This window comes from Anabrus simplex, chromosome 1 (genome assembly GCF_040414725.1).
Source record: "Anabrus simplex isolate iqAnaSimp1 chromosome 1, ASM4041472v1, whole genome shotgun sequence".
NCBI lineage: Eukaryota > Metazoa > Arthropoda > Insecta > Orthoptera > Tettigoniidae > Anabrus > Anabrus simplex.
The window spans coordinates 286,672,116-286,685,660 of NC_090265.1; the positions used below are offsets into that span (position 1 = coordinate 286,672,116).

Here is a 13,545-nt window from a genome sequence, read left to right on the forward strand (position 1 = left end):
AGCTGGAGAGGAGCATAACCATGGAAGTTCCTTAAACCACGATCGTTTGAAACTAAGATTGTAAGATTTACCGGAATGTTTCACTTCTTTTGTAGCACAAATTTGCCGTGATTCAGTAGGGCAATCAAAACGTAGAACTTCATTCTGATCTTCGTTTCTCCAACGTGAAAATGGTGTTCATACTAAAATGCACACTATGTCATAAATAGGATACATATTTAAATAAAACCACAACACTACGAATGAACCACGATGTGTAAGTACTCGTACTTCACACAGGATGACGCAGGGAAGACGAAACATTCCGCTCTTCCGACAACTTCACTACCACATTCCGCTATGTGGAAAGTACACGGGTGATGTCACGATTCTCATGGCAACCGCCAAGGCCAAGCGCTAGGAGGGAGCAGATGGGAGGTAGAGGCAGCTGCGGAATCTCTCGTCTTCACTCAGTCTCACGTGCTGTACTGTGGCCAACAGCCGGCGCTTTCGTGAGTTCCCCTGGTTCTCATCAGGTGATGAGGTGCTCCAAACACCGTACAATAAAACATTTTCTTTCCGTAAAACCAACAAATGTTACATACTATCCACTTCATATCCGTATCGACTATAAGATCCAATTAATTGAAGGAACAAGAATCCACTTGATCGATACTTTCACTTTTATTTAGCCTTAGGCTATTTCAATAGACATTAAATTAAAAGTTCAGAACATGTTTCGAATGCGTTGCATTCATCTTCAGCTGCTTGAATTTGGCAAAAGTAAAATTAGCTAAAAACAGTCTCACAATTTTCTTAAAACCTTAAAAACAAGTGTTAGTAGTGCGTGTGTGAATGGATGTGTGGGGGGGGGGGTAGAGGGGGGGGGGAATGCATTGAAGGCGACTGTTAGTTAAACTATGACTTATTATTAAAAATCTTAATGTTAAAAACACTGATGGACTAAAATATAGTTCACTATAAGTCTTGTGAATTTTCCATAAGTTCGTTGATTACTGAAGAACTTGTATGCACTATGGGAAGTATTTCTGTTGAGCTATTGGTAAAAAGTTTCCTTAAGAAGGCATCCGGTGTTTTCACGTCTCTTATCTCCTGTTGAGTGGAGAGGTGTGGCTTGTTTCGAATATGAAGTTTGCTAATTTGTAGTTTGAATAAAAACAGTTGGATCATCTGTATCACGATCTGTAACCGGCAGGAAAAATGCGGCTATTAGTTGGAGTTTGAAAAACGTAACGGATAATAAGTCTTTGAGTGTAGGAAAGTATAAAAGTATGAATTTACCCTTGTCTTGCGTGTTAGTTTAACTTCCCGTACTACGGGAGTGGGTTTAATCCGGCTGCCTTCAACCTTGTATTGTAACTGTGTGCTGTAGTTCGTGAGTTAGCCTGGTTAGGAGGGAGGGGAAATGCGGACGCGTCATCATTTGCTATATCAGGCAGGGAGGAGGTTTCTGCTTGTGACGTGTCGGCCTTGTGATTGCTTGAAGTGTGCGCTGGGCGTGTTTGCTTCCTTCGTAATAACTCAATATATCTCGATATGCATTCAAATAAGGGGTTTCTCTGTTCGTTTACTTCATTCAAATTCTTGTCCTTATTAAATGACTTGTCTAGAAGGATATGAATATTTTCTAGACTGTTCATTAACCTTCCCTTGTTTAGCCTATTGAGAATTACTAGGTCTTGTTTAATGTCTGTGAATCTATGGCCTGTTTCACTCATGTGTACTCCCATTGCAGAGAATCTTTTATGTTTCTCTGCATTGACGTGTTCTAAGTACCTTATTGTGAAGTTACGTCCAGATTGCCCTATGTATGTGGCCTTGCACTGATTGCATGTCAGTTTATAAACACCTGAATCCTGGAACCGCTCCTCGCTATTTCGATTGACCATATTGTGGTTGAAAAATTTATGTCTTGTATTGTTATTCGTCGAGAACGCTATTTTGATGTCATGCTTCTTGAATAAATTGGTAATTGCATAAATGTTGGTATTGTTAAAGGTGAACCTTACGTACTTTTTTGTTTGCTCTGATTGTTTTGTTAAGTTTGTTTGTAGTTTATGCTTGCGTTTGGCAATTAATCCGTTAATGGTTTTTAAATTAAAACCATTAATAAGGGCCTGCTGTCGAATGAAGGCTAATTCTTTATTTCTCTCTTTGTTGTTTAACGGGATTTCAAAAGCTCTGTTGATAAAACTGTGGTACGCTGATTTTTTGTGTGAATCGGGGTGTAGGGAGTTACTATGAATGGTTGTTGGGGTGAATGTAGGTTTTCTATAAATACTAAAGTGAAATTGGTTGTCTTTTTTAGTTGTGGTCACGTCTAAAAAATTAATCGAACCATTTTCTTCTTCTTCAACCGTACACTGTATATTGGGGTCTAAGGTGTTCAACATGTGTAAAATGCTAGAACTGTCAGTATGAACCTTGTCAATTATGGCGTACGTATCATCAACGTAGCGTACCCATAAATCAAGTCCTTTGATATGGTCTATAATGTAGGAATGTTCCAAGTAATCCAAGTAAATGTTTGCTAGTATGCCCGAGGCTGGAGTGCCCATGGGGAGGCCATCCTGCCGATAAATCTTACCGTTAAACATAAAATAGTTCTGACTAAGTACGAATTCAAGGATAACCATAAATTCTTCTATTTCGGGTATGCTTACCTTTTTATATTCTAATAGGTTGGTTTTTATGATTTTAATAGCCTTCTCTATGGGGATATTGGTGTACATATCTTTTATATCGAAGGAACATACTGTGTGAGAGGATTTGAGTTTGAAGTCCTTAATTCTCTTGCAGAAATCGCTAGAATGTTTTACGGCTGTGTTGGCGTAGTAGACGTACCGCCCCCCACATCCATTCACACACGCACTACTAACACTTGTTTTTAAGGTTTTAAGAAAATTGTGAGACTGTTTTTAGCTAATTTTACTTTTGCCAAATGCAAGCAGCTGATGATGAATGCAACGCATTCGAAACATGTTCTGAACTTTTAATTTAATGTCTATTGAAATAGCCTAAGGCTAAATAAAAGTGAAAGTATCGATCAGGTGGATTCTTGTTCCTTCAATTAATTAAACCAACAAATGTCATAAGAAAATTAATTTAAGTAATTCATTATGGTAAAAATAAGTGGTGAAGTGGCACTTCACCTACTTCACCTGAAAAGCCGCCCCTGCATCAATGATGCATAAACAAACAGAGGTATGATTTGCCTCTGCCCAATCCTTAATGCTTATCTCTTTGATAATTTGCAAACTGTCCCTACAGCATACAACTAGGTCAATTGTACTGCCCCCATTTTCTACTATATAGGTTAGTTTTCCACTCTCATCTACAAACCACCACCCATTCAATATATAAAGCTCCTCTACCGCGCATAACTCTAGTAGTTTTTCTCTATTTCTGTTACATTCTTTATCCTGGCTATTTCTATTAACTAGTAATACCCCGTCCTCAAGTTGACTATAAACTGGTTTCTTGTCCCCTATCCTCGCGTTAAGATCGCCCATAATAATAATGCTTGCCTGATCATACGTACTTCTCATTCGTCTAATTTCTGTCGCTAAATGCTCAAAAAAATCATTCTGCGCAAATGGGGAGCTCAAAGGTGGATTATATATAAAAGCTATACATATTTCATTCCTCCAATTGACCCTATCTAATATTCTTATCCAGATTAATTCCTTAAACTCAGATTCTAACAGCTGTATTCTATCTTTTAAGTTGTTTTTGATAACCACTGAAATTCCGCCCGATATCCTTCCTCTATTGGATCTCCTTGATCCATATTGACTCCATACGATACACCCTTCTATCTTTAAGTTTTTCTTGTAATCAACCCAAGTTTCTACAAGCCCAAGGATGTCCATTTCTTCCAGTAGCTCTTTAAAGTCTTCGTTACCTATTTTGCTCCATACTCCTTCAATGTTAACACATGATACCTTTAACTCTAGTTATTTTTTACTTCTATGTTCTAAACTTCCTGACTTACTTCTAGTTATTCTAGATCTTTCCACTTCCATTATACTTCCCTCCGGAGAGCAAATAACGTCCTTCTCAGATAGTTCTTCTGTGAGTTTTAATCTACTACCTGAACCCATCCCCTTCTTCTGAAAAAAGTCTTTTAGACTCACTGACCTACGACTGGAAGTATCCTCAGCTCCTCCACGCGGCGCCGCTGTTGACATCCGGCTCTCCTCGTCATTCCTCCCACTGGAAGATCTGACGTAGGCTGTTGAATCACCTGCCCGGGGTTATAAACCCGAGCATCGCACGTATACTCTGGAATCTCTTGTGTCATCACTCCTTCACCATGCACTTCCGCTGATGACCCAAACTGCTTACTTCGTTCCTTAAACATGTCACCCAGATCACTGACCGTCCACGTTCTCGCCCAGGTATCTCCCATCACATGCAAGCGGTTTCCTCTTATAAATGCTCGTAGATTCGATTTTCTTGCTTGTCGTAAATGGAATTGTAGAACTCTTTGCTCTTGGAGGCTGTTTCTGTCCATATCCCTTTTTATCCAAATTCTGGTGCCCTTCAAGTTCCTCGCACTATTCAAAATTCGGCTTGCCATTAATGAGGAAACAAACTTAATTCTAACGGGTCTTCTTCCTCTATTCTTTCCCATCCTATACACATCATCTATCTCCCTTTCGGTACACTCAATGCCTAATTTCTCTCTCATTAGCTTAAGGACTGAGCTCATCAATTCCATCTTAGATTCTCCTTCCGTTTCGTCCAGTCCGTAAATAATAATATTTCTTCTGCTATCTCGCCATTGAAGTACCTGTACTTGTTCTTCTAGCTCCTGTATCCTCTGATTTATTATAGCTCTTTCTTCCTTGTCTTCTCTTATCTTCGCCTTTATTTTTGTTAGATCTTTGGTTATGCTTTCCTTCATATCGTTGATTTGTTGGAACTGTGCTTCGACCATTTCGTTGGTCTGGTCAGCCTGAGAAGCATCGCGGACAACTTCCTTGATTTTCTCAATGTCCTCCCATGTCAATGGGCCTGGGTTCATCTCGACACACAGAGGTAAGTTACAAAAATATTTGTTGTGAAATACAGAGATCAGGAAGATCAAGGTTTCTAGAACTCCTTGATGTCTGAAATTCCCATAAATGCTCCATAGATATTGTACAAATACTGTTTATGTTAGTACTCTGGCTACTAAGCGTGAGTGAACCCACATATATAGAACCAGCCTGAGAGTTTAACACTATGCCTTCTGGAGGTTCCCATGGCCAATATGACCACCATCTTTGGAAGTACCGTAACTAACCTACATTTAAAATGAAAATCTTCACTGTGATCTTCCTTTAGCATAAGTACACTAAACCACTAATCAATCAAATTAGAAGTGCAATATATGACACACAAGTGGAATAAACATATTGGTCATGGAGGGATGCAGTCCCTATTATGTTGAGCTCAACCTGTTTTGAGAATTTTGCCTCAAGACCTTTGTCAGAAGATTCTGTCAGTATGGCCTCAATTAGACACCATCCCTTTATCTTTAAGAAACGACAGTCTTAACAGCATGTTTAATTTTCACTTGCTGGTTATATCATGAGTGATAATCACATTTTCCAGCATTATACAAGGTTGTATAATAACATCTGAAATTTCCTTCAGTTACCTTATTAAGTATGCTTTCTGTTACTGATTGAAAGACTTAGCTAGAGGATTTGTATTCTTAAAGTAAATTGTTTTTAGTAAGGTTAATACAGAATTATAAACTTTAAAGTAAATATTTCTAGTACAGTAAAGGTTTAAATCAAAATAACGACACTGTTATAAACTAACAAAATACATGATATAATGCAACTAATGCATTACTCTCAAGTTTCCTTCATATTAAATGTAAACATTTCTAACGGTCTTCAAGTAAAATAATACCTGAAACAGTTAAATTGTGCATTCAGGATAGGTTAATCATGATTAACAGTTCTTCACTAATTTCACACTAGTGTAAGTTTGCTAGGAGAAGGAAGTACACAGTTATCAATAGGCGAGTGTTTAGTACTCTGAATGGAATGAATGGTATGCAGTACGAGAAAAAAGTATTTTGGGTTTAGCTTACCAGGAAAGCAAAACACACCAATATCTCAAATGATCTTCCAAAAAATTTTAGTATACTTTTTTCTTTTTTTTTTTTGCTAGTGGCTTTACGTCGCACTGACACAGATAGGTCTTATGGCGATGATAGAATAGGAAGGGCCTAGGAGTTCAAAGGAAGCAGCCGTCGCCTTAATTAAGGAACAGCCCCAGCTTTTGCCTGGTGTGAAAATGGGAAACTACGGAAAACCATCTTCAGGGCTGCCGACAGTGGGATTCGAACCCACTATCTACTGGATGCAGTTCACAGCCACGCGCCCCTAACCGCATGGCCAACTTGCCTGGTTTTAGTATACTTGTTCAAGGGATTAGGTTCATAAAGATATATTTTTTTAAAATCTTCATGGAAAACAAGAAAGGAAGTATAGAAGTATGAGCAGAATTTGAACTAGTTCTGAGTTTGCTGAAAATCTTGGTATCATGTATCATGCCTTTACAGAGATACGCAAGCTTAGCGAGGCAATTCATATGAGTTCAGCAGCCAAGACTGTTTGCCTACTAGAAGTTCTGTTTGAGTATTTAAAGTTGATAACTACACAATGTCCAGTGGAAACCAGTATAAGACACGGTGACAGTAGTGTAAATACAGTAACTTGTGTGAAATCTTCCAACCACTCAAGAAGTGAAAACACATTAGCATTTTTAGAAAATTCATTAACACAAACTGTGAAAAGCAATTTTTCCCTTCCATGAACTTAAGCCATACCTTTTGCACCTTATTTTTGTGCCACTTGATGTAATTCACCCACGCTGTTTAAAAGAAGTTTTATGTCTTGGACTGGAAAACTCCAGTAAAGTTAGGGTGGTACCTATAACGCCTTGTCATAAGATCTTCTCACCCTACAATATAGTGTGGTGTGTCATTTGGTTGTGAGCGAATCTACTTGTGGATTTCAAAGTGTGACTGTGAGTGGTGGGGTGAAGGTCAGATGGAATCAATTTTATCAAACACATGAAGGAGATGGATTACAAAAGTTTGTTTCCAAAGAATTATCGGGAAGCAATAAACTTTTAATGCCCCTGAGAAATTTGAAAGAAATTGTTGTGTAATGTTGACAAAAAGCTAGCAAAGCACACCATGGTATGAATACCGTACATTGAAGTATATAGTCTTGTTTCTTCACCAGTTATTATTCCATTCACTAAACTGACAATTGGAAATGCAGTGTTATTAGGAGACTTCCCAAGAGCTGGAAATCACAAGATCTTCAAGCAGCAAAACAGTCATACAGTTTTAGATACATGTATTTGAGAATATTAAGCTGACAAGAGCTTGTCTGAAATAATGCTTTCAAAAAATAGTAGAAATTTGGTTATACAGCTGACAACACAATAGCATAGGCTTTTCATTTTGTGATAACTTTTTAATAATGGCTCAATAAGACTGACTCTTCCTCATATTATATAAGTATCTTAGCTTCACCTTGTTGTAGTTCCTGAAGTAGTTGCCGTCGGTCAGCTTCTTTAGCTCGCTGGATTTGTAATATTTCACACTCCAATTTTGTCTGCTGCTGAACTAAGTCTTCTAACAACTGGAAAGAGACAGTCAACAAAAACATAATGAGTAAACATTCGTACACTAATAGTACAATACACATAAAAATCTGAAATAATATTTACACATGGAATAGAGGAGAAATAAATGCAAAATATTTTATATTTATTCAGATTCTTATAAAGTATATTTCTCTTGTCTTTTAAGATAAAGAATAAAATAATAAGTAATGCATTATTGAAGTAAAGTTTCAATTACATGAATATAGTACTCATTAGAGGCATAGATTGATTATGATTGATTGATTAATTAAATGTCTCATTTTACTCAGCACGGCTTAGACTATGAAGCCTCCTGTTCTGTCTGATCATATATTTACCCGCATTTAAAATACAACAAACTTATTTTCAGTGCCACCCGATGGATTTCATGGTTAGCATGCTGCACACTTATGCACCAGTTTCTGATTTTTCATTTTCTATAGAGAGCACGGCGAGTGCTGAGTGTGTGTTCCTCAGGAAGCATCTGATCCATTTCAGTGAGGACAAACATCACTTTGGTTCTGCTGAAGTCATACGGATGGTGACGACTGTCTTCAGAAAAATTGATTATATTAGACATGTTTGTGAAATTAATAACTGGTTCGATAGAAGGCAATTCGGTTTTAGGAAAGGTTATTCCACTGAAGCTCAACTTGTAGGATTCAGGCAAGATATAGCAAATATCTTGGATTCTGGAGGTCAAATGGAATGTATAGCATTTGATAGGGTGGATCATGGGAGACTACTGGCAAAAATGAGTGCAATTGGACTAGACAAAAGAGTGACTGAATGGGTTGCTATATTTCTAGAGAATAGATCTCAGAGAATTAGAGTAGGTGAAGCATTATCTGACCCTGTAATAATTAAGAGGGGAATTCCCCAAGGCAGTATTATCGGACCTTTATGTTTTCTTATACATATAAAAAATGACATGAGTAAAGGAGTGGAATCGGAGGTAAGGCTTTTTGCGGATGATGTTATTCTCTATAGAGTGATAAATAAGTTACAAGATTGTGAGCAACTGCAACGTGACCTCGAAAATGTTGTGAGATGGACAGCAGGCAATGGTATGTTGATAAACGGGGTTAAAAGTCAGGTTGTGAGTTTCACAAATAGGAAAAGTCCTCTCAGTTTTAATTACTGCGTTGATGGGGTGAAAGTTCCTTTTGGGGATCATTGTAAGTATCTAGGTGTTAATATAAGGAAAGATCTTCATTGCGGTAATCACATAAATGGGATTGTAAATCAAGGGTACAGATCTCTGCACATGGTTATGAGGGTGTTTAGGGGTTGTAGTAAGGATGTAAAGGAGAGTGCATATAAGTCTCTGGTAAGACCCCAACTAGAGTATGGTTCCAGTGTATGGGAACCCCACCAGGATTACCTGAATCAAGAACTGGAAAAAATCCAAAGAAAAGCAGCTTGATTTGTTCTGGGTGATATCCGACAAAAGAGCAGCATCACAAAAATGTTGCAATGTTTGGGTTGGGAAGAATTGAGAGAAAGAAGAAGAGCTGCTCGACTAAGTGGCATGTGAATGGAATAATATCAATAAGTTAATTTATTGAATTTACCACCTAATCAATACAAAATGTCATACATTAGTTGGTTTACTTTGGCATATTAACTAAAATGGTACATGTTTTGCCTTGAATTCAGGCATCATCAGCCATTATCTTAACTTAAAAATAGAAACAGGCATCTGATTTATATATACATGAAATAAAATTTTAAAAACTTGAAGAGACTAAAATTACAATTAGCATATAGTAAAAGAATTAAAGTTAAGTTGGTTATAAAGATATTACAATGAGTCAGTAAAATTACAATTGGTGGAAGTAATGGTGATATGACATTAGAAGGTTTCTATTATAATTAAAAAGAAAGAACAAAGCAACAGTTTGTCATAAACGAGTGATAGGATTGCTAAAAATTATGTTGGCCGACCAGCGGTTACAACGAAAATGACAATGATGGTCGTATTTAATAAAAATGTAGCTTAAAATAATAGTGAAATCCGGTCATGTGACCGTCAATACTTGTCTAGAGATAAATCGAAAGTCAATGGCATATGGTGATATGGTTCAGTTTAATAAAAATAAAAATGCGAAGTTGAATAACGATGTTTAAATAGGGCCTTTATGGACCATCTCAATTTGTTGCAAATACTGCAATATTCTTAAGAATGTGTGGATGATTGACATTCGAGTCGATACAGAAGTGTTACAGTTGAATCTGTAAAAGGAAACAAAAAACGTGGAGTTAATTGAGTGAAAAATCGTAATTGAATGTTAAAGTGAAGATTGTGTACACTTACCATTAGACTGAGAGAGGGTAGTTTGTTACGTTATTACGTTATTAACTGAACGTTATTGTCGACTGTCTGCTTCTTACTGCAAGTGTTGTAACAGTATGTTTGAGTTGGAGGTGGAACTGTTTGCGAAGGTGTGGCTATGGGCTTGTTTGTAGTGCTTGGAGGGGAGTTGCTATTGGCGGAAGAGAGAGGGGGAAGTGTGCTGCTGCGCGTGTTGTAACGGTGAGATGCCGTTGGAGGGAGCGAAAATACAGTGGGTGTGGCTACGGGTCTATTGGTAGCATTTGAATTAGAGGTAATGGCGGTGAGGGGAAGGGGAGGGATTGTGTTAGTTGTAGAGGAAGTAGGGAGGCTTATTGATTTGAGGTTGAAAACTTTTAGGAATATATTGGTGAGGGGAATTGAATCTTGTAATAGACATAAAGTCTGTTCGTACAAGGGGCTTTTTTTTATCAATGATATCGTTTAAGTTCTTATCTTTGTTGAAATGTTGGTCTAGGAAAATGAATAAATTTTCATACTCAGTCATAAGTTTACTTTTGTTGACTCTTTTAAGGATATGAAGGTCTTGGTCTATAGTGGTAAATTTGTGTCCCGTGTCCCTCATGTGGTTGGCCATTGCTGAAAATTTGTAATGTCTTTGTGCATTATAATGTTCGGCGTATCTAGTGGAGAAGTTGCGGCCAGTTTGGCCAACATAGGAAAAATTACATGTGGAGCATTTTAGTCTGTATATTCCTGATCCAGAGTAACTATTGTCTGTGATGTTAATAGAGTATGATTAAAGAATAGATTACGACTAGTGTTTTTTGTTGTATAGGCTATTTTTACATCGTGCTTCATTAGTGAATTGGAAATCGGATAAATACCAATAGTTATTGAATGTGAATTTAGCGTATTTTGGTTTAGCGGGTTTCAATGGGGTTAAATTTGTAGCTAATTTTAATTTAGTTTTATTGATGATTTTATCAATTATATCTGTATGAAATCCATTGAATTTAGCTATTTCTTTAATGAATTGTAATTCTTTCTTAAAATTACTGGGGGACATAGGGGATTTTAATGCCCTATATATTAGACTGTGATAAGTGGCTTTTTATGTGAGTTGGGATGTAAAGAATCATTTTTTATGGTTGTTGGAGAAAAGGTGGGTTTTCTGTATATTTGGAAGTCGAACTTGTTTGATAATCGTGTGATTTTGATGTCTAAGAAATTTAAAGAGCTATTGATTTCATCTTCTTTAGTGAATTTAATGTTATTGTCCAGATTGTTGAGGAAGGATAATATGTTGTCACTGTCATTGATTTGTTTATCTATGATTGCTATGGTATCATCGACATAACGATCCCAAAGACAGAGTCCGTTGATGTTATTGATAATTTTGTTATGTTCGAGGTTATCCAAGTATATATCAGCTAATATTCCAGATAACGGGTCTCCCATCGCCAAACCTTCCTGTTTGTAAATTTTCTTATTGAAGGTGAAGTAATTATTGTTTAAAACGAAACTAAGTAATTTTAACCACTCATCAATTTCGATTTTACTCAGTTTGCTATGTTTCGATAGATTGTTCCTTATGATATTAATAGTATTATTGATAGGGATATTTGTATACATGTTGGTGATATCGAAAGAGCATAAAACGTGGTTTTGTTGTAGATTGAATTTATTTAGGGAATTGCAAAGTTCGATCGAGTTTTTTATGGGGTTGGAGTTGTTGAATTTGAAATGTTTTTTCAGGAATTGAGAAGTTTTATAGGTAGGACTATTCATGCTATTAGTTTTTTTAACTGTACCAAATACAGTAGAGACTGTATTTGACTGTGCATGACTATTGTGTAAAACAAAACAGAGACAATATTTGAAAAAATCATACTCAGATATTTACGATGTTTTGACATCAGGATATTTCGATATTTCTTTCATATCCTAAATGACTGATATTCATGGAACAGCATTGGAAGTAGAAAGTAATAAATCCATTATATTGCGCAATATAACCGTTTTGATTAGTATACTGATATTGTCAATTGGTTAAATGAAATGGTGGTTTCCAACTGGGAACTTAATTTCGGTACTGGGATTCCCACAGAGGAAATTTTAAACCACGTCGGACGGTCCCGAAAACGCGGTAAAACTATGTGTTAAAAGTGATAAAAGACTAGCCTACATACTTAGGAAGTGCCTGTTAACAACAGAGAAGAAAAGTGAGGGAAGAAAAACAACCGAAAATCCCGTAAGTGTGGGAAAATTGTGAAGATCAATACCCGTAAGACTGGCGGAATTTTAACCTCAAAAAGGTTAGTTTAGTTGCATGTTGGAACTACATGCCGGTGTGTTGAACAGCGAAACCGCTAGATCGTAACGCTGCCAACGCAGGCTGCAGAGAAGACAAATTCTCATCTATTGTTGCAAGTGCGACAAGACTTTCTAGCACAACATACAAGGTAATCTTCCATCTCATGTAACACATGCGGTTAGACATTCCAGAACATACAGAGAAGGAACTCCCATCTCATGCCATGAGTGCAACAAGACATTCTATCACCGCACAGGGGTGAAGCATTAACTTTGTGCGACAAATGCGACAAGGCATTTATCACCACACAGAAGAGAAACTCCCATCTCATGCTACAAATGCGACAAGACTTTCTATTAAGCAGAGACTTGGGAAGTGCACAGAAAGAATTTGTTGCCTTTAGGATCGGGAGAACATCGTAGAAGAAAGAATAATACGAGACAGTCCGGCAAGTACCGAAATTCATAGAAGCCGACTACTATAACCATACAGCAAATCGTTTTAAAATCTTTGGAAATTCGGAAGAAGATTTTTCAGCTGATTATGTGGGAGGGAGCCCTAATGAACAGAGATTTTGTTTCTCACAAGATGGCGGACGAAGCTGAACAACGATTTAAAAGTGCTCTGAAAAGCGTTGAAGACATAGCGGACGCAGGAGGATATATGAAAAAGGAAACAAAGGAACAGCTGCAGGAAGCGGTGAAGATCATTCGTGAGTACTGTACTTTCAAACAACTAAACATGCCTTTGAAGATAAGAATATTGTTCAAGAAATAAATGTCTAAGAGGTTATGAATGTAACAAACGCAGGTCAGCAGACAAAAGAGAGTTTCATAGCGCGACAACTCGTGACATCTCCCGACCTCACCTATGAACCTCCAAGTAGCAAGCTGGCAATGGAATGGTCTCCGCCAACTGACAGCAATAGTTTCACAGCAAAACAACTAGTGACATCTCTCGGCTACAGCAACGACGACATCTCCAAGATACAAAGAGATCAGCAGGCAACTAGTAGTGATGAACGAAGGCTGACTAAGGGAAATGATGACGAACTGGTGACACTTAATGGTCAGTCACCTGACCTGGCTAGACATACACCACACCAAACACGAACGGAAGAAGATATAGAAGGAATAATAATAGAAAAGATGAACCAACAGATAAAATACATGGTTGAAAATCTGACATATAATATAAAGATGATGATAAAAGAGGAAATGAAAATAATGGTGACACAAAGACAGGAACCAGCTCAAACACATGGCGTAAC

The 13,545-nt window shown here is 37.3% G+C and overlaps 1 protein-coding gene across 4 annotated transcripts in view; it reads right to left on the bottom strand.

Annotated features, from left to right (window-relative positions):
- The window catches only part of LOC136887288 (E3 ubiquitin-protein ligase LRSAM1), a 687,439-nt gene that overhangs the window by 419,131 nt on the left and 254,763 nt on the right, over window positions 1-13,545 (bottom strand). For all 4 annotated transcript variants that reach the window (XM_067159790.2, XM_067159791.2, XM_067159789.2 and 1 more), the window contains one exon: window positions 7,550-7,658. In XM_067159790.2, coding sequence (XP_067015891.2) covers window positions 7,550-7,658 — 109 coding nt within the window. The remainder of the gene's footprint in view (window positions 1-7,549; window positions 7,659-13,545) is intronic.